At 54.4% G+C, this 18,647-nt stretch overlaps 1 protein-coding gene across 10 annotated transcripts in view; it reads left to right on the top strand.

The window, feature by feature from the left end:
* The window catches only part of NIN (ninein), a 65,131-nt gene that overhangs the window by 14,378 nt on the left and 32,106 nt on the right, over positions 1 to 18,647 (top strand). For 9 of the 10 annotated variants that reach the window (XR_012835521.1, XM_075753187.1, XM_075753194.1 and 6 more), the window contains exons 4-10: positions 5,850 to 6,019; positions 11,658 to 11,697; positions 13,264 to 13,454; positions 14,573 to 14,719; positions 15,487 to 15,654; positions 16,899 to 17,035; positions 18,485 to 18,625. Coding sequence is in view for 9 of the 10 variants with exons in the window: in XM_075753187.1 (XP_075609302.1) it covers positions 5,850 to 6,019; positions 11,658 to 11,697; positions 13,264 to 13,454; positions 14,573 to 14,719; positions 15,487 to 15,654; positions 16,899 to 17,035; positions 18,485 to 18,625 (994 nt within the window). In the remaining variant the exon portion in view is untranslated. Of the gene's footprint in view, positions 1 to 5,849; positions 6,020 to 11,657; positions 11,698 to 13,263; positions 13,455 to 14,309; positions 14,433 to 14,572; positions 14,720 to 15,486; positions 15,655 to 16,898; positions 17,036 to 18,484; positions 18,626 to 18,647 lie in introns of those variants that run through there. The other variant, XM_075753192.1, reaches the window with a different exon arrangement.

Genomic DNA, 18,647 nt, shown 5'->3' with positions numbered 1-18,647 from the left:
CGGGTGCTCGGGAGCGAGGGGTCGGGTCTGCTGCGATCCCTTCGGCCCCTCGGAGAGGACCTGGCACGGAGCGGAAGGCAGCCCGGGCGAACCAGAACTAATCCAGGGTTCTGCATTTATCGGGGAATCGTACGGCTGAGAAGCTCCGGCTTGATTTCAATATAAATAAATCTTCTAGAAATGGTTAAATTTGGGGTTATCGCAGGGGAAATTACAAACGCAGCTGGCAAGAGGCTGCGTTGGAGCTGGAGAGCCCTCCTTGGGGACACGTTTGTCAGCGGGGTTTTGCACGGCAGGTAATCAAAGGGCATGCGGCGCAGGTAGGGAGCCCGCACCGGGCCGGCCTGGGAGGCATTTATTTTTAATGCGTTTTGACAGGTCGGTTAATGCCAAAGTCTTTGCTTCTTTTAATTTAGATCAAACTCGAGATTTGGAGAACAAGCTGCTTTGTGCTGTTGGTGTCAAACTGTCAGTGACTGTGGAAATGCTGGTGTTACAGCCCGCCCCGGGCTTGGGAAAAATTGAGTTAAGAGCTCCAACTCGTATCATTTAAATGAAAAATTAATTTTGGAGGGGGGGTGGGGGGAAGCAGAGATTTGAAGGCTATTTGCTGCATCTGGAGAGTTTGCTGTGCAAGGAAGCGGCCATGTGCCTTGATGCTGTGGTTTTACCCGGTGACTTGGGTGATGGGAAGGTCCCTGGGGTCTGCGAGCAGCCGGAGGGCTCGTGTCTTTGCTCTGCAAACCAGCTGCTCCCCTGCAGCCCTCGGACAGGCTGTGCGACACGGCAGGGGACACGGCAGGGGACAGCATCGCTGTCCTCGCGGCCGCAGCGCGGCCTGGCTCGGGGAGGACGGCTCGGCACGAGGAGCCCGTGGGTGACGGAGCAGCCCCTGGGGTCGCAGCGGGACCTGCAGGCTGGGGACAAGGAACCAAAACTGCCATGGGATGCAAAAGCAGTTCCTGCAGAAGTGGCTGGTGGGAATTTCCTTGGGTTTTTTTGGGGGGAAGCAGCAGGTGGGAGAGACACTCAGGCTTGCAGAGAGCAGCTGACGTCTTATTTATTTATTTTTTTTTCCTTGGCAAAGCAGCTAAATTCCCTTTCCAAAGGGAAGACTGGCAGGGAGGATGGTCCTGGCGGACGGCAGGCGCTTTGCCTGGGAAGCAGCCCTGCGAGCCAAGGCAGGCAGAGCTGCCGGCACTGCTGTCCTCAGCTCTGTCCCCTCGAGGACGTTGGTGTGGGGACACAGACCCAGCTGCGAACCAGAGCATCAGCCAGCTGGGGAAACCCCAGCTCCGCTGGGAAGCGGTGGGCAAAAAAATGGGGGAGGTTCCAGGAAAAGCAGAAAAAGGCCTGAATGTGTCTTAAACTAGTGGTTAATTTAGCTCCTGCATGCAGATGTGCAGGAGCGTGACTGCTGGGGAGACCCATCGCCCCCAGCAGCATTTCGGGGCTTTGCGGAGCCGCCTGACAAAGGTGGTGTGTGCGGGATAAATCGTAGCCCGAATTACCGGGGTTTGGCGCTCTGGAGCGATGCTGCGGTGGGGCTGGGGCTGAGCCCGCGGCTGCCGGGAGCCCCGTGGGACCCAGGCTGGATGCTGCTCCCACCAATGCTTTTTGTCCATGGGACACTGTAGCAGCGAGGGGGTGCCTGGGGCCATAAAATAGATTTGGGGGCAGGGGAGAGGAAAAAAAAAAAAAATCAGGTGGTATTTTTTCCTGCCCATTATGGCAAATAAAAAGTCAGCGCTGTGGATTGGAAGCCCGGATAGGGAGGGATTACTGGGGTGGAGCACGGGATTACGGGAACACCCAGGACAAATTAAAGAGCAGCTTGACGCCATCCTCCCTGCGGTCACGAGGGGCTGCTGGATTTTTTTTCTTCCCACCATGTGGAGACAACCGAGTTGCCCTCCCGAAGAGGAGCTGGTGGGGATGATGCCCTTGCAGGAATCCCATCCGTTGGGGAAAGGTCTGGCTGCGGTTCCACAAGCAGACCCAGGTGGGGACAGGTATAAAACCAGTGCCGCTGCTGGGACGGGGGTGATTTAGGCGCAGGTGATGCCTCTGGGGCAAAATACCTTGGGTTTGGGTCATGGTGCCCTGGGCAGGGTCCCCAGCAGCCGCCACTCTTCTCCACCTCGGTTGCTGAGCCCGAAGCTTGAAACGGGGACTAGGAGGAGTTTAAACTGTACCTGTGTCTCGGGGGATTGGGATTTAGCAGATCCTGGCCACAATGTGCTTCACCCAGCGGCAGGCTGTGCGCCGCCGCGAGGAGCATCCCTCCCTTCCGAACCTTAATCGGCAAAGAAATTAATTTTGCCTCTGAACGATGGGCTCACAAGACGAGGATCTTCCTCCTCTAAACCCCCTTTTGTCTGCGCTCGATGGCTTTGATGCTGGGCCCAGGAAAAAGCTGCTCACCATCAAGGGGAGCCCCCCTCTCCTTCCTCCCCAAGCATCTGAGGGCAGAGCAGGATTTTGAAATGACTTATCTAGCGCAGAAAGGCAGAAAATCAAGTGTAAATCTCTAACCATGGAGACGTTTAACTGCTGAGATGGACGGGGGGGGGGAGCGAGCCAGGGAATTGATGGCTTCTGTCTGCAGCGCTTAAATCAAGAGGGGTTCTTGTGAAATGCAGATTTAAGGTGGGATTTTTTTTTTTCAGGGGGCACTTTGGGGTCCACACACACACACACACCCCCCCCCCGCCCCGGGGCAGTGGTGTAGGGAGGCGAGAGGCGTGTAGGGAGGTGAGGCGTGTAGGGAGGCGAGAGGCTTGTTGTCTTGACGGCTCCTGCTCTCACCCCCAGCCCGGGGGGCAGTTCAGGGGGGCAGATCAGACCCCAGTGTCTAATTAGGCGCCAGCTCCGGAGTGTGTGTTTTACTAAGCCCGTGCGTCGCCGAGGGCTGTGGGAAGCAGGGAGGGGGTTCGACCTATTTTCTTTTTTTCTATTTTTCCCTTTCTTGATGGCTTGTCAGCCGCACAATGGCCAGAGTCTATGAGAAGCAGCATCTCACCTTGCTGCTGGTTGCAGAAGGGGGTACCAGAGGTACCACAGGTACCCTCTGCGTATACAATACCGGGGTATATTGTACAGTTTTGCGGATAAATAGCACACAGGGCTGTCTCATGTGCATCTGTCTCAAAAGAAGCATTGATTTTTGACGTCTCCTTCCTGTTTCCTCATGTACCTTTGAAAGCACGTGGGGGTTCAGCAGCTCTTTCCATCCTTCCTCGTGAGTTTTGGCTTTGTGCTCAGCTTTCCCTAAATACTGGGGATGGCGGGAGCATCAAGGGCACCGGCTGCCGTGCCGAGGGGCTGCCTTGGGAGGGCAGAGGGGCTCAGAGGATGCTGCACGTACGGGAGGTATCCATGCGCACCCAGTCCAGAGGTGATGGTGCGCGGGGCTTTCTGCAAAGGAGACGGGGCCGTGCCCGGGGATGGGGCCGCAGGATGTGATCCCTTACACCGGTGAGGTGCCCGTGGCCCCGTGACACGAGGACTTTGTTCTGCACCGTGCGCTTGTCGGCCGTCGGCATGAAGGTGCACGAGGGCTTGCGGGGAAGGAGCTGTAACCCAGTGTTAACGAAAGCACCCTGGCTCTGGAAAGGGGATTTTGGGGTGCCTGAGCTGGGGTGCCCTCGGTAGCTGGGCTCAGGCACAGCCTGTTTCAAAGTCAGAGCTTTGCAAGGCAGGAGCAAACTTTCTGCTCTTCTCAAACTGCGAAGGGTCACCTTTCCCTCCCAGGGATGTTCTCAGCCTTCATGATTTTTTTAAGTGCAAAGGCAAACCAAGCACACGCAGGTGCTCAGACCAAAGAGGAGAGAGGGCGATCAGCTGCCAGCCTCCAAATGCTTAAAACACAAAAGCGGGGAGACCCTCCCGCTCCCCGCTTGCAGGGTGGCATGGCATGAAGGCACCGGTGTTTCCACGGACAGCTGGATTTTCAGCTGCCGCCGTGGTTAAACACGCTGGCGGGGAGGGGTTGGGAACAGGACTCTTCCGAGCGTTGGGAAATCCAGAAGGCAATTTAGCCATAGCGTCATTACTGCTAAATATCGGCTTCTCCCCCCCCCCCCCCCCCCGTCTTTGCAAAGACAGATGTACGTGGAGGTGCGTTTCTGTCTTAGAGGAGGAAAAATTATTTAAAAAAAAAAACCAAACCAAAAAACCAAAACAAACCCAATCAAAGCCCCCCAGCCCTCTTCTGCAAGGGCGGGGAGATGGCAGGGAGAAAATAAATGGGTGAACGAGTAGCCACAAATATTAGCATTTCAGAGAGAGCTGCTCGATGGAGATTGTTCACCACCGGGCAGGCTTTAATAGGAGTGATAAGGTTTGCTTTTGTTCTCGGGCTCTTCCTTAATCAGCCTGTCTCATTGCGATTTTTCTATCGGCGCACTTCATCACACAACTTTCATGTGCGAGTCCCAGCTGCAGCAAATCTTGTTAAAATGGCCTTGTTCAAACACGGGCGCCGGGTTTGTTCCCTAGAGCTGCAATATGGATGGATGGAGTGAAAGGCTGGAGGAATCAAAGGACTCCTAGTCCTGTGTATTTTATAATTCATTGCATAGCTAAGTTGCAGAATATTTTTCCTCTAACAAGCTTGAAGCTTTCTTCCATATCTAAAGGAATATTATCCAAGGAGGCGTTTGGGCAGGGGGGTTTAGAGACCCGCTGCTTTCTGTGTACTGTTTGTCAATGATTGAACGGCTTCCCTGCGCCTTATTAGTATTGTGCTCTTGCATTTATTTTTGTAGCGGAGCGCTCTGCAAATAAAATTTTTAAAAGCTGCTGCTCTTGCCACTGCCTCGGTGCTCTGCAAGTGGCGGAAAATAAAGATGATCGAGTCCTGGGGGGGTTTCGATGGTAAGGTTAGCAAATACTGAAACAAAGCACGGCAGAGAGTCTTTCCTTAATTGAATCCCTGGTTAATTTGGTCCTCCGTTTAATTTGCCCCCTGCTCCAGACGTCAGATGATTCTCACTGAAAATAGCCCAAAATGTGCTTTTTTTTTTTCTTTTTTTTTTTGTGTTTTGTTTTGATCCCTGTCTGCGAGTGCTCCCGGATAATTCAGTCCCCGAAGGCAGGAGCTTGCTGGAGCCGGGGAATGCGAGCGGAGCCCCCTGTAATTAGATGACGACTCCAAAGGGTTATTTAGATCTTGCAGTTGGCATTAGTTGCACAGCACAAGCTGGGACCTGCCCCGCCATCGCCCGGATCAGCTGCTCATGTTGGCCCCCGGGAGACGTTTGCCTCTAAACTTGCTCAATTTTTTTTTTTTTTCCACTTGCCCGATTGTTTTCACACTTTTAATCGAGCTGTGATTTAAATCCACCGAAAGCAGCGGCGGTCACCCAGGTGTCTGCATAATCTGGAGACTTGAGCTGCCTAAGTGCAATGCTGTCCCTAATTAGACCTGCCCGTCGCTGGTAATGAAGATTAGTGCAAGGAGGAGAGACCTGATTGACTTTCCATCCGAGGCTGCGTTTGCAAGGTTGCGGGGGTTTGTTCCCCATCCTGTTAACGGAGGAATCTGTTAAACTAGGTCTGGGGATTGGGGAAGGGCGAGGAAGATGGAACCCTGATTCCACTTTGCAGCAGCATTGTTTTGGTTTGGGTTTTTTTGGGAGCAGGACCGATTCCAACCCATCGGACCTGATAGCCCGGTGAGGGTAACGCTCCTGGAAAGGAGCAAGCTGCTGGCGCCTGCCTGGGGGGAACGGTGGTGGCAATTCGGTGCTCAAAACACTGCAGCCAAACCAGTCCTTTGCCCTGGGATGCCAGACTGGATCTGCAAAAATCACGTTACCGATGCACTTTGTTCTTGACTTTCACAGATTCTTCCCCAGAAGCGCAGCCCAAGTACATCAAAGGCGGCAAACGCTACGGCCGGCGGTCCCTGCCGGAGTTCCAGGAGTCGGTGGAGGACTTTGCCGAGGTGACCGTCATCGAGCCGCTGAGCGAGGAAGCGCCTTCCCCGCACATCGCTTCCAGCGGCTGCGAGGAGGTGAGCGGGAAGGGGCCGGGTGCTGGGGTGAGCTGTCCCGCCAGACGTCGCCGCTCCTCACGCCATCCTCAGGGGGTTTGGATGTCCTTGGGGCCTTGCCAGCGAAGGCGATGGTCGTCCTCCTCTCCTGTCCCCAGCGATCAGCCGTGCCAGGCAGCGCTTCCCGTGGGAAGCCGGGAGGAGCCGAGCTCACGCGGCGGCACGGTGACGTGCACCGGGTGCCGGCGCCGCCGGCCTCCCTGTGCTCCTGGCTGTGGCGCGGGCCAGCAATTAAGCGAGGGCTGTAACGTTGCCTCCGTGGCTAACGAAGTATGGACGGGGAGCTAAGCGAGCAGAAGGAGCACGTCCTCATCCATTAGTTCATCCGCAAAAACCCGGCTGTGGCTCCGGCACCCTCCGGTAGCGGGGATGGGGGAAGAGGGGTGGTGAGCGGCAGAGCTCTGCAGCAGGCGGCTGCCTTGGGACGGTGCCCTAAATCCAGAGCCACCAGCTTCTCCGCTCAGTCCTCTGGGGTTTATTTTCCCAGCAAAAAGCTCGTGTGCCCCAGCACCAAGGGAAAAGGCTGACTGCCCCCGGAGCTGCACGCCTCTCGGCAGCCCCCATGCCCCGTGTATGCCTGTGCGTGTGCTTGCTCAAAAACCTAAATATTTTTTCCCCCCTGGTTTTGTGATCAAAATGTGCAGCTCTTTGTGCTAGCGCTTTCACTCTCAGAATCTCCTCTTGCTTCTCCAGACCAGAAAAGCAAAAGGTGAAGAGTGGTTGGGTTTGTGGCACGCGTTAGCATACGGCCACAGCAGCATTTCCCGGGAGCTGGGCTCCTTCCAGCCTGCCCCAGTTTGCCAAGTTTTGGCAATTCAGTGGTGCGTGTTCAGGAGCGTGCGGTGGGAGTTTTCCAGTGGGAAGGAGAAATGCTGCTGCTTTCTCTTCTCCTGTCTCCACTTGTGCTTTCCTAGAGATGGGGGGGGTCTCTGCAGCCACCTGCGTGGGGAGGGGTGCCCAACCCTGCATGGGGAAGCAAGGGAGAAATTTCCAGGTTTCCAGTGTTATGCCTATGCAGCTGAGATTAAAAATACATAAAAATACTCAAAGAAAAGGGGTTTTTTTCCACCAGACCCAGCTTCTTTACCCTGTTCTCAGCAACCTTTGCTTGCCATCACGGGGATGCTCATCCATCTCCTGGTGCCGGCCACCCGGACTGCCCTGACCTTGAAATCAATGTTAATCTGCCCACGACCCCCAGGGAAGTGATGCCCTCGATAGAAGAGGCCACTCTCTTCTTACTCCTCTGTTTTAGCTGTCAGGGAGGTGTAAAAGGCTAGTCCGTTAACAAGGTCAGTCAATTAACTCAACTGGTACGTAACGACGCTGGGCTCCCTGTTGGCTGAATCAGTCTCCTGGTGGGACCTCTTGTCGCACCTTTTGGAGCAGATGGGATGCTTAATTCTCTTGCAGCTTGAGCAAAAAATCAGGATGAATTTGGAAAACCCCCATTTTTCATCTTTATCAGCATCTCATCTCTAAAAGGAGATCCTCTTGGTATGCATAGAAATGAGTTGCTTGAAGGCGTTGGGGGTCCCTGGGGCTGAAACACCGGGTGGTGTTGGAGACTCCTGAAGCATTGACTTCTCCGGGCTTGGCACAACTAGCAGCCTTTGCCCGGGTTTCTCCTGCTGCACGTATAAACATGCTGCTGCCTGCGCTCCGCAAGCCTGCCTCCGGCCCAGGGTGTTTTGCTGGCCTGAGAACTGGGGCAGTGTGGCTTAATTGGTGCTTTCTTTCACCCAGTGCCAATTAAAAGGGCTCAGGCTCTGTCTGAGAGGCTTCCTTCCCCTTCTTGTCTCTGTAAACACGAGAGGAGAGGCTGGAGGGTTGGTCTGTGCCGGGGATCGGTTCTGCCACCTCCATCCATGGTGGTTTTTCCAGGTGTCGCTGGACAAAGTCATGAGCAGCCAGGTCTGAATTCAGCGTTGACCCCACAGTGAGCAGAGGGTGGCGTAGGGATCCCAAGGTTCCCTCTGACCCACGTGAGTTTGTCCCCACGGATGTTACTAGGCTAATGGGCGATGAGAAACGAGCGGCTCTGGCAGCTTTATGGATGTGGTGCTGGTGGAGCTGCAGTCACGAAAGCCTCGAGGAATGCAGTATTAAAGCTTGTGGTGGTTCAAGGTGTGCACCTCTGGCCCCGGTTGCCACTTGAGCTTGTTTGTCTCTTGGTGCAGGTGATGGGTCTTGTTGGGCTTTCAAACCCACGGCAGCTGAGGGCTGGCCAAGTGTGCTTGGGAAGTGCCGTGACCTTGCTTTCGTTTCCTTTTCGCCTTGCGTTACACCCGATGATGATCTGTGCCGTGGTGGTAGTGTAGGGTTGGGGTGGGGAGCAGGTTTGGTGGCCGTGGGGTACCGACCCCAAGCTAGTGGTGGGGCAGCAGCACCCTTTGGCTCCCGGGTCCCCGGCAGCACACCCCTGGGTACACAGCCAGCCTTCGGGCCATGCTGGTTTTCAGACCTCAGCGCAGGACATCTGTCCTCTCCCCTTCCCCAGCTGCTGGCTCTGCTCTGGGGAAGGTCTCTCCTACTTGCAGGTCGTGGAAACCGCTGCCACGGCCCAGCTCTGTCCCTTCAGTGCCCGCCAAAGCCACTCGCTCCCCAGACATCCGTGTGTTTGCTTCTGCGTAGAGCGGTTTCCAGCGTGGCATGGCCTCGGAGCAAAACCTTCTGGGGGGTGGTCAGGCCGAAACCCTTTGTCTTCAGGTCCTCCATGTACAAATGGGAGGCTCCCGAAGCGCAACCGGGATCCGCAGATAACGGCTCGGGGTAGCGCTCGTTCCCCACCAAAGGTGCATTTATGATACGACTCTGGTGCTTTGCAGCTGAAGGCGACCGGCGAAGCGGGGTGTGAAGATTTGCTGCCTTTCAGGGTGGTCTGCTCCAGCCGCTGAGACCAGGGAGCTGAGCTCTGGGCAAGCACGCAGAGAGGGGAAAACCGGGGGCCGTCGGCGTTGGTGCGAAGGCTCACCTTGCCGCGTGCAAAGCAGCACAGGCTCAGCGTGCGCTCCTGATCGTCATTTTAATTAGCAATATATTCTGGCGGAGAACAAAGGTCTGTCTTGCTGAAGCAGATGGCGGGGGGAGGAGAGGTTGCTGCCTTATTATGGGGAGAGGCCACCGCGAGCGAACGGCACGGGCTGCAGATGCTCGCCCGGGCCCTGAGCTGGAGGGCGGTGGGCATTGAAAGCTGCGGCCATCTGCTCCTCGGCACGGCCGAGCACGCGCCTGCCCAAATAATAACGCATTCCTGGGATCGCCGCCTCTGCGCGCGGCCCGGCGATGTGTGTGACCCACATCCAGCTGTAGCACCACCGGGGCCGGGGAAACAATGCCGTGCCTGACACGGGGACGCGCAGGCCCCCCGCGTCCGCCCCGGCTCCTCTTTGTCCTCCCGCCGACGGTGGCCGACCCTGAGCCCCCGCCGCACAAAGGGACCCCCTCGCCCTTCACGGCGGGGCCCCGGCACGGGGAGGGAGCTCACACGAGCTCCCCGGGGTCGGTGGCAGTGGGTTATCAGCCTGCAGCTCCCCCCCCGCCATATTCAGCCTCTTGAGGTTGTTGGTATTTATGGAGTTACCGCGTGCTGCGGTTTGGGGCTCTTGGTTTTGAGGCAAATCCTTGAAGTGAGAGGGTCTGGTGCTAAGTAGCTTAGATCTGGTTCTAAATAATAATATATACGTTGCTTATGCAAAAAGACTTGGACGCAGCAGTGGATTCCCCTTCTGAGCATCGCTGCTGAGATTCCCCTCGGTGCCCCCCGCCAAGGATGCAGGGCACCCAAAGATACCTTCTCCCAGCACCAAGTTGGCCGTCGCATATGTACAGGCACTTCTAGGTGGGGATGGTGTCAGCTCATGCATTTTTGGGAACATGGGCCATTTTCTGCCGTTGCAGACCATAACTTGACGGTACCTGTTGCCTCAGCTCCTGCTTTTTTGTGTGCTTGTCCTGATGGTTTATCAGGCAAACCAGGAATCTGCCACCCCAATGCCTCCATGGTGGCGCTAGCACTCGTTTGGGTCAAAATCTGCAACTTTCTAGTGCAGCATTATATACATTTTTGGCTTTGTCCAGAACATCTAGCAGAGCCGCAGGCCAGTTTCTGCCTGAAGCCTGGCTGGGAAAGCAATGGTTAAGGCTGCCTCTCCATCCAAGGCTCTCCCCAATTCCTGCCCTGCGACCAGCCCCGAAAGCAGAGGGGTGCGTCGAGATGCTGCAGCAGCAGCAGCAAAAGGCCCTTGTACAGTCCAGCAGATGAAACGGGAGCGAGCGGCAGAGCTAAAAAAAGTCCGGTGACCTAATCCAGTTTCCATGGTAACGTTGTAGATTAATGGCTTTTAGCTGTAATCTGAATGAGATGTATTGAACTTTTATATGATGATTTAGAGCCTCTTTATGTCCTGGGTGACTTTGACTTCAAATCCATCAGTCACGTGCATGCAGAAGTATCCGCTCGTAACGGTGGAGCAGTAACATTTGCTGATGCTGTTGCTAAACCAGAAATTAATATCGCTGAGCGTCGCGTGTGAGTAAATACCCTCGGCTGGTACAAGGGAGGTAGAGACGAGACAACATGTAGTACACGCGGAAATCATTTTAAACAACGTACTTCTGCCCTGCTCCTGCTGCCACCTAAGCTGATGTGGTATTGCCACAGAGGAAGCGGCATGGCTTAAGACCAGCAAAGAGTATGGGTTTTTTTTCTCTAGCTAGCTCAGCAGAGAGCTTGCTGGCAGCACGGCTCCGTCTCCTGACCCAGAGCTGCAGTTAGTGGAGGTGTTTTGGAGTGCAGGCTGCTGACCCTCTAGCTCTGCAGGCAGATGGGTGCCCCTTGTCAAAAGGGAAAGCATAAAGCAGCAAAAGCTTCGTTTCCCAGACCACACGTGCTCTGGGAGCAGATGTCCCCATCACGCTCACATGGCGGGCTCCCTGCAGCTTAATTACCTGCCATGGACGTCTGTTCGCTGGTGCCCGAGACGTCCAGGCTCTGCAGCTGGCGTGGGTGGCACGCAAGGCTGTGGGATGGTGCTGTGCCACGCAAATATCTTCCAAGGGCTACCCATGATGGGGGACGCTCAAGAATCTGTGTGCTGTGCTCATGTCCCGGCTTGCAGGCTGCGTACGAGATCCACGTGGGCTGCAGACAGCTGCTCTGCAACGGGGAGGTAGGGTGCTGGAAGGAAAGGGTAACCCAAACTCAGGTGGTGGCTACGCGCAGCCCATGACCTGCCCTGCATCCTCATCGACCATCGATACCTCTAAGACAAGTGGCATGGTTTGCTTGGAGGGCAAATCTCTCCCTCCCCATCAACCTGCCGGACTCTGATCTGTCACCTCTTGTGGGTCACTCGTGGGGCTTTAGGTGTCTTTTGCCGCAGCTGTGGCTTATCCTTGCCGAAGAACCTCGCGTGCCAGCAAAAGGCAGCATCAAAGAGCTGTGGATTGCCAGCCCAGCCTCTGGGGAGTCGGGAGATGAAAGCCTGGCGGCACCGCTGGAGCCCTGTAGCTCGTTTGATGCTGATCGCAGAGTCTCTTTCATATGGGTGATGTCTTGCAATAGTAATAACTCAGGAACCTTTTGTCTTCTCCCCAGCACTGGAAGACGCGAGACAGCGAGGAGTACGAGGCCGAGGGTAAGAGCTAACCCCAGCACTTGTACGGGCTTCTTATCTTTTCAGCTTTGAAGATGAGTCCGAGGAGCGCTTTAGGATGGTCCCAGGCCGGCTGGGTGTGCTGAGCGGTCCCAGCCTGGTGCAGTGCAGAGCTCGGGAAGGTGTACGTGGGGCAAGCAAGCCCCGAGCTGGGAATGAAAGCTAAAGCAGGGCTCCTCGGAGGGCACAGTCTTGTGCCTTACCCTCCCTGCCCTCTTCCTCCTGCCCAGCACAAATGCTGCCCTGCTGTGGGTGTTCCCCGTCTCCCTGGCCCCAGCACCCCTAGAGCAGCAGCCGGGGCTGGTCCTGGTCCCCAGTCCTGCCCTGGGGGCTGCTGGCTGTAGTGGAGCACGGTAGGCACTAGATGTCAGCACGGACCAGTCGTTAAATGTTTCCTAATTGTCCCGTAAGGGAGAGCGGGGTGACCCCCGGGGTACGGAGAGATCCTGCCCTGCTCCTTGTCCCACATGGACACAGCTTTTGGGGCTCAGGGACTGAGCGGGGACAGCAGTGGGGACACGTCCCTCTTTGTTCTGGGATGTGGCTAAAGGTTCTGGCAGGGATGCTTGAGGGGGACCCCGCAGCGTTGGCTAGCCGTGTCACAGCAAGCTCCTCTCAGCGCTTCTCCTGGCACCGGGCTGGCAGGCACTAACCCGCAGCACACCAAGATGTGTCTAATTGCTCCGACACCTCTTCTGTATTTCAGCTGCTCTCTAACCCCTACCCCACCCGAAGGGACTAAATTTTTGCTCCAAAACCTGCTTTTTCCGGCCCCAGGGTGAGGTAGCGGGTGCAAGGAGGTGGCCTCTGAGCAAGCTCTGGCTGTTTTGTGTCTAGTGAGCGTTTCCAGCTGGGTGAGACTGCTGCTCTCCAGGCATCTGCTGGAGGGAGAGGAAATGTGTTCAGCTGAAGGCTATTGGGTTTTTTCCTTCCCCTGAAGGGGTGTTTGGAAGTACTTACATCAAAACATACACTGTAGTTTACATTCAAAGGGTATGGGAGTTTGGGCAGGTCCACCTGGGAGGGGAGGGTGAGATTTATGGAGACAGGCAACCACTGAAGCTCTCGACCTAGTCAAGGTATATGTGGATATGCAACTTGCTTCGTCCTCTCCCTCGATCCCATAACTGCCCGGAAGGGGAGGAATCCCTCCTCTGTCCGTGCCAGCAGCCGAGGTGGCAGGGCTGCGCTTCCCCTGGCCACCAGTTCACGTTGGCCATCGGACTCATCCGCATCCCTGGAGATCTCCTGGCCACGGTCCTGGCTGCAGCTCGCCCTGCGCCTGGACTCAGGGCTCCCTCGCTGGTGGTGGCACATGCGAGTTGAATGCTGAGCAGGATCTGCCCCTTCTGGTAGGGTCTGATAGCCCAGAATTTGTCGTACCTCAAAATTACAGGTGCTTTGTGCAGGATGAGGTAGGGCAAACGGTCCTGTGGGGTCTGAGCGAGGAGGGAGGGGCTGCCCGCTGCCCCGTGATGTGCAAAACCCCACCAGGTCTTCTGGTGATGACTCACGGGCAGAAACCGGAGCAGTTTCCCCCATTTCCAGGGCAGCTGCGCTTCTGGAACCCGGATGACCTGACCGCCTCCCCCGGCACCTCGCTGCCCACCCCAGACTGGATAGAGGAGAAGCTGCAGGAGGTCTGCGAGCACCTCGGCATCACCAGGGACGGCCACTTGAACCGGAAAAAGCTCGTCTCCATTTGTGAGCAGTACGGGCTCCGAACGGCAGCCGGGGAGGTGAGTGGCCACGTACGGACCCAGCTTACACCAGCGCACGTGCCTGGGTTTTAGGTCCCCGCAAAGCCTGTCCTGCAGTTGACCAGAAACCTAAAGCACGAGTGCTGGTTGGAAGGTGGTTTCCAGCTCCAGCTCGCAGCTTTCCAGCGAGTTTGCTGGTGTCGAACCATCAGACGTGGGAGGCTGCTCTAGTAGAAGGCAGCTGCCAGACTCACTGACACCGTGGCGTGCGTGTCTTCTCATGCAATCGCAGAGTCCACTGGAATTTAAAAACATATCCTAGATTCCAAGCGTGTCTTCTTAATCCCAGAAATCTTCTAGCTAGACAGTAAATATGAGTTAAAATATTCATACATGGTTGCTTTTGACTTTGTGAAGGCCTCCGGGCTGTTTCTGTCCTGCAGGAAGAGTCCATGAGAAAATTATTTCTCTAGCAAAAAAGTCTCTTGTCAATTTAGGATTCAGTTTTATAAAGAAAATCAGACTGTTTTGCATCTTAAAATAACATGGCTTGTAACAACTTCCTCCATAAAGCATGTTTCTGAGCAGGTATTCATTTGCAGCAAAATGTTTTCAGGATATTGAGGCAGAAAATGGAAAAAAACCCCAACCTGTAGACAAAGAAATAGTAAGGGACTAATCTTAACACCTCTAGTCCTAATAAGGTTGATCTTGCTTTTCAGAAAGCAGGACTGCTCTGAAGCATAAACCAGATTTATTATAACCTTGCGGTGTCTTACCGTGGGGTTTTTTTGCTTGGTCACTTCAAGCTGCTGGGGTTTTGGCTTCCATCTCGCTACCTTGCACTGAATTCCTGAGGTCACCCTGTCTCGAGAGCAGAATGAAACAAAGGGTTTTTTTTTCATGCTGCCTCGCAAGATGAAGGCTTACACGCTTTCACAGGCAGGATTTTAGGAGTGTGTGTGGTTCTGCAATTTGCTGGATGGAGATTGCTCTACCAGTGTTGCAGTGTACCAGGTAACTCTTGCTTTGCTCTTTTTTTTTTTTTTTTTTTTTCCCCCAAGCCTTAGGGAATAGGATGTTTTCTGCTGTCCCAAATTGTTACCGCGGTGGTTTTGGCAAGAGCAGCTGTGATTTCTATCCCCTGTCGCTTGCAGGTGCTCGAAGAGGTGCTCCGTAACCTGGAGCAAGATGGCACCATGAGCATAGAGGACTTCTTCTACGGCTTGCTTAAAAACGGAAAGTCGCTGACACCCTCGGCGTCTACTCCGTACAGACAGCTGAAACGACACCTCTCCATGCAGGTGAGAAGCTGAGGTGGATCCTGGGGAAAAAGCAGGAGGAGGGGGAGAAATCCTGGGCAAATTCCACCTAGCCTGTCTCCTCCTCTTCCTCCCTATTTGTCCCTGTGGTGGGGCGGCTGTGACGGTGGAGCTGCTGCAGGCTTCCTCTGGATGTGCTGGGGCGTGGGGCGGGGGGAATAATGCAGAAAACACCCTCACGGTAAAGGGGAGGTGGCTTCTCTTTCAAGTAGGGTGCCTTGGAGATGGCTCTTGCGAGCTGTGAAGTGCAGTAAGTAAATAGTAAAAACCGGCTGCAGGGGGAAGCGGTGGCCTGGGGTAGAGCTGGAGATCATGGGCATGCAGGTCCTGCAGCTCTTCTTTCAAAAAATAAAAATTAAAGTTTGAAAGCTGCTAGCCTTCTCCGCCCGGAGGCTGGGGCCTACAGCAAAAGTACCTGCGCACATACTCCCTGCGGGCTTCTGAGGGGAGCTGCCGTTTGAAACCAGAAACGGACAGTGGAAAACCACTTTGGGAGCATCGAGGGCAGCTCTGAAGTGTTGCTCCTCGGATTTATTTTAAATCCGAAGCGCCTGGCTGCGCCGCGGTGCCGTGAGGTCAGCGGCAGCGTTCCCGCCGGCTATTTGCGTGGCAGTGAGGAAAAGCAGACCTTAAGCCTTAATCTCCAGAGTACCGTTAGCAAAATTACATTTGTAAGCCTTTCTTGTGGCGGGGTGGCCGGGCGCCTGGCTCTGGCCACCCTCTGGACACCCTCTCCCCTCTCCGCGCAGTCCTTCGATGAAACCGGGAGACGCACGACCACCCCCTCGGCCATGCCCAGCACTGTCGGCTTCTGCCTCTTCTCCAGCCTGGATGACGGGATGGGCTACGGCTGCGTGGAGGGCGTCCTCGACTGCTGGCACCAGGAGGGCATAGAGAACAGCCAGGAGATCCTGAAGGTAACTGGCAGCTCCATCTCACCCCTTTTATTTGCCTTTTTTTTTTTTTTTCCCCCCTGGTGTGGGATGATGAACTGTTGCTGGATTTTTTTTATTTTTTTTTTTTCCCCCTTTAAAATTCCCAGTACTAGCAACAAGAGTTCTGGGAAATTTCCAGTAATTTCCTTTATTGAAATGATGGTGCATCCCAGAGAGCTAGAAGTTAATGATAAAAATGTAAAGTGTCTTCCAGCGTTGCTCAAAGAGGTCACCTATATTTTTAAAAAGCAATTTAATTCCTTTACCTCACTGAATAGCTGCACCTGCAAACCTCTTAGCACTGGGATGACCTGAATGATGGCTTGTGCTGAGGTGGAAGACAGCACTTGAAACCCTGCCCAGTAATTAGTGGTTTATTATATGGAGTAAAAGGGTAATGTGGGTTGCAAATTGGATACCTGAAGTAAACCCCTTCCCTGTCTGTCTCACGAGAAGCCACGGATGGGAAAAGATAATTTCAGGTGTCTGTCCCGAGCCCATCGCTGGGTTCCCGGCAGCGATGACGCCATTTAACGTCCGCGTGGATATTGAACATCCGGGTTGTAATAAACTCTGCCGTTGCTCCGGCTTTAAAACTCGCTCGTAGCCACCTCGATCACCCGGCGCTGCTTTCACCAGGCTCGCGCGGGACACCTTTACCTCCTCTGCTGCTTTGCACGGTAACTTGTCTTGTTACCGGCGACACCGGGGTGGTTGCTCCAGTGTTTCAGCCCTAGCGCTAGCCCTTCTGCGCCCCCGCAGAGTTACCTTGAAGGAAAGTACGAGCAATTGCCGATAATTTATTTTCGAAGAGGTGGGATCTTTGCTATCAAATGCCTCCCTCCGTGTTGTCTCCACTGCAAGAGCTGGTTTTGTTTAACATGAACATCTTCAGCCGCTTTCTTGCAGTATTTGAATGTGTAAAAAGTGTACTTAGGTGCCTTAGAGAACGAATACTTTTAATGAGGCGTGGGCTTAATTTCCTGTTGGTCTTGCAGCACAACCAGGACGCTCTCCGTCTCCGCAGCTGGCAGCAGCTCTTTAACGTAGGAAGGTGGTGGAGATGTCTGGTTTATTGCCCCAAAGCCATTTGTGACAGATTAATCAGCAAGCGAAGATCTTTTCTGAGCCTCCTCATTTTATTCTGTCACTTCTGTGTACGAATGTCTCCAGGCTCCTGCGGGGCGGGAAAGCTCGTTCTGCTCTAACGAGGTGGTGTTTTGCAGGCTTTGGATTTCAGCTTGGATGGGAAGGTGAACTTGACGGAGCTGACGCTGGCGCTAGAAAACGAGCTTTTAATAACGAAGAACGGAGTCCACCAGGCAGCCCTGGCGAGCTTCAAAACGGAGATCAGACACTTGCTGTAAGTCACCAGGATCGCCGGCTCTGCCGCTTCCTCTCTGCCCTCTGCGTTTGGCCAAGCAGGACGATAAGTAGCAGCTGATTAACGGCAGGTCGTAGCACCTCTCCAAGTGGCACTGCCGTTTCGCTGCAAGGTTAGGTTCTCCGTTAGCTTGGTCAGAAACTTTCAACTCTCTCGTTTTGCATGGGTAAAATTCTCAAACTGTTTTTTTGGGTTATTGCAGGGGAAAAAAAAAATATATATATTTTAAAAATCAAAGCAGCAGGCTGTTTCCAGCCCCACTCTGCAATCCATAAATGGCCATCAATAACCGCTGCAGATTGCAATGACCAAGGAATGCAAAACTTAAGACAGAGGCTGGCGCAACGTGATGAGCGGTGCCGTTAATCCTAACTGGTTTCTTACAGTAGCGTTACGTAGGTTTTGCCATGCGCTAGAGGTGCGGGTGAGCTACAAAACCACCACGCACCCCCACTTCTTTCAGTTGAAAGTCAACACAGTTTGACTTTGCGCTGGACTTGCCGTGCGGGCTTTTCCAGTGAGAGAGCGTAGGAGGTGGGAAATGTTTCCCTGTAGGTATATTTATTAATTTATAAATTATATACACGTACTACTGAAGTGCAAATGCTTCTTCCCCCACACCAATGGATCATCTTGTCCGCCCCGCTTTGGAGCCCCCCCAGCTCTAAGCATTGCACCCTCGGTTTTGCGTTGGTTCATTCCCGGTGCGTGACCCTGGCGTCCACCTGCCGCGTGCACAAGCTCCAGTTGTCACTGCTGGTTTGTGTGCGCCGTGTATCTTTCGGTAGCGCTGGTATTTATCAGCTTACGCATCCACCTCCGTGCAATGCAATAGATGACTTTTGCCCGTCGTTAAGACTGCACGTGTCCTGTTACTTGTCGGCTCGTCACTTGTGCTTGCGAGCTGCTCGCTTTGCTCGTGTGAAACCTCACAAGATGAAGCTTCCCACTGTTTGCTTGCATCGACGTGTCTAAATACCTTTTTACATTCACTCGGTGGAGAGATTTGTTGTCAAGTTCCCATCAAGGAAGCTGCTCAACGTAGCAGATCTTACAAGCTCGTGATCAAAACCAGGTTGGAGGTAGCGTAAGGATGAAGCGGTAAAGGTAAAGCTTTAAAAAAAGTGATGAGAACAAGTAAATGGGGCAGAAAGGGGCCTGGCAAAATGGCACAACGTGGCAATTGGAGGGGGGTGAGACCACAGCTGGGGAGTTTGTTGTTGGGGCCTCGGGACCTCCATGGGGATATGGAGACAGGTCCGGAGCTATGTGTGCGAGGTCATATCTAGGGACTAAACCCAGCTGATGGTAAAAGACCCTTGGAGAGCTTTCCGAGCTGTTCTTCCCCACCAAGCCTCTTGCAACAAGTACCTTCTCTGGGGGAGCTGGGAGGGGTGAGCTAATCCAGGGCCGCTGCGTTTACCCTAGGGAGCGGGTTGACCAAGTGGCCAGAGAGAAAGAGAAACTGCGGTCGGACTTGGAAAAAGCCGAAAAGCTGAAATCCCTGATGGCCTCCGAAGTGGACGACCACCATGCTGCGATTGAGCGCCGGAACGAGTACAACCTCAGGTACGGTGTCCCGGTTCACCCC

This window comes from Balearica regulorum, chromosome 5 (genome assembly GCF_011004875.1).
Source record: "Balearica regulorum gibbericeps isolate bBalReg1 chromosome 5, bBalReg1.pri, whole genome shotgun sequence".
NCBI classification, from domain to species: domain Eukaryota; kingdom Metazoa; phylum Chordata; class Aves; order Gruiformes; family Gruidae; genus Balearica; species Balearica regulorum.
This window is presented reverse-complemented; position numbering and strand designations above follow the sequence as displayed.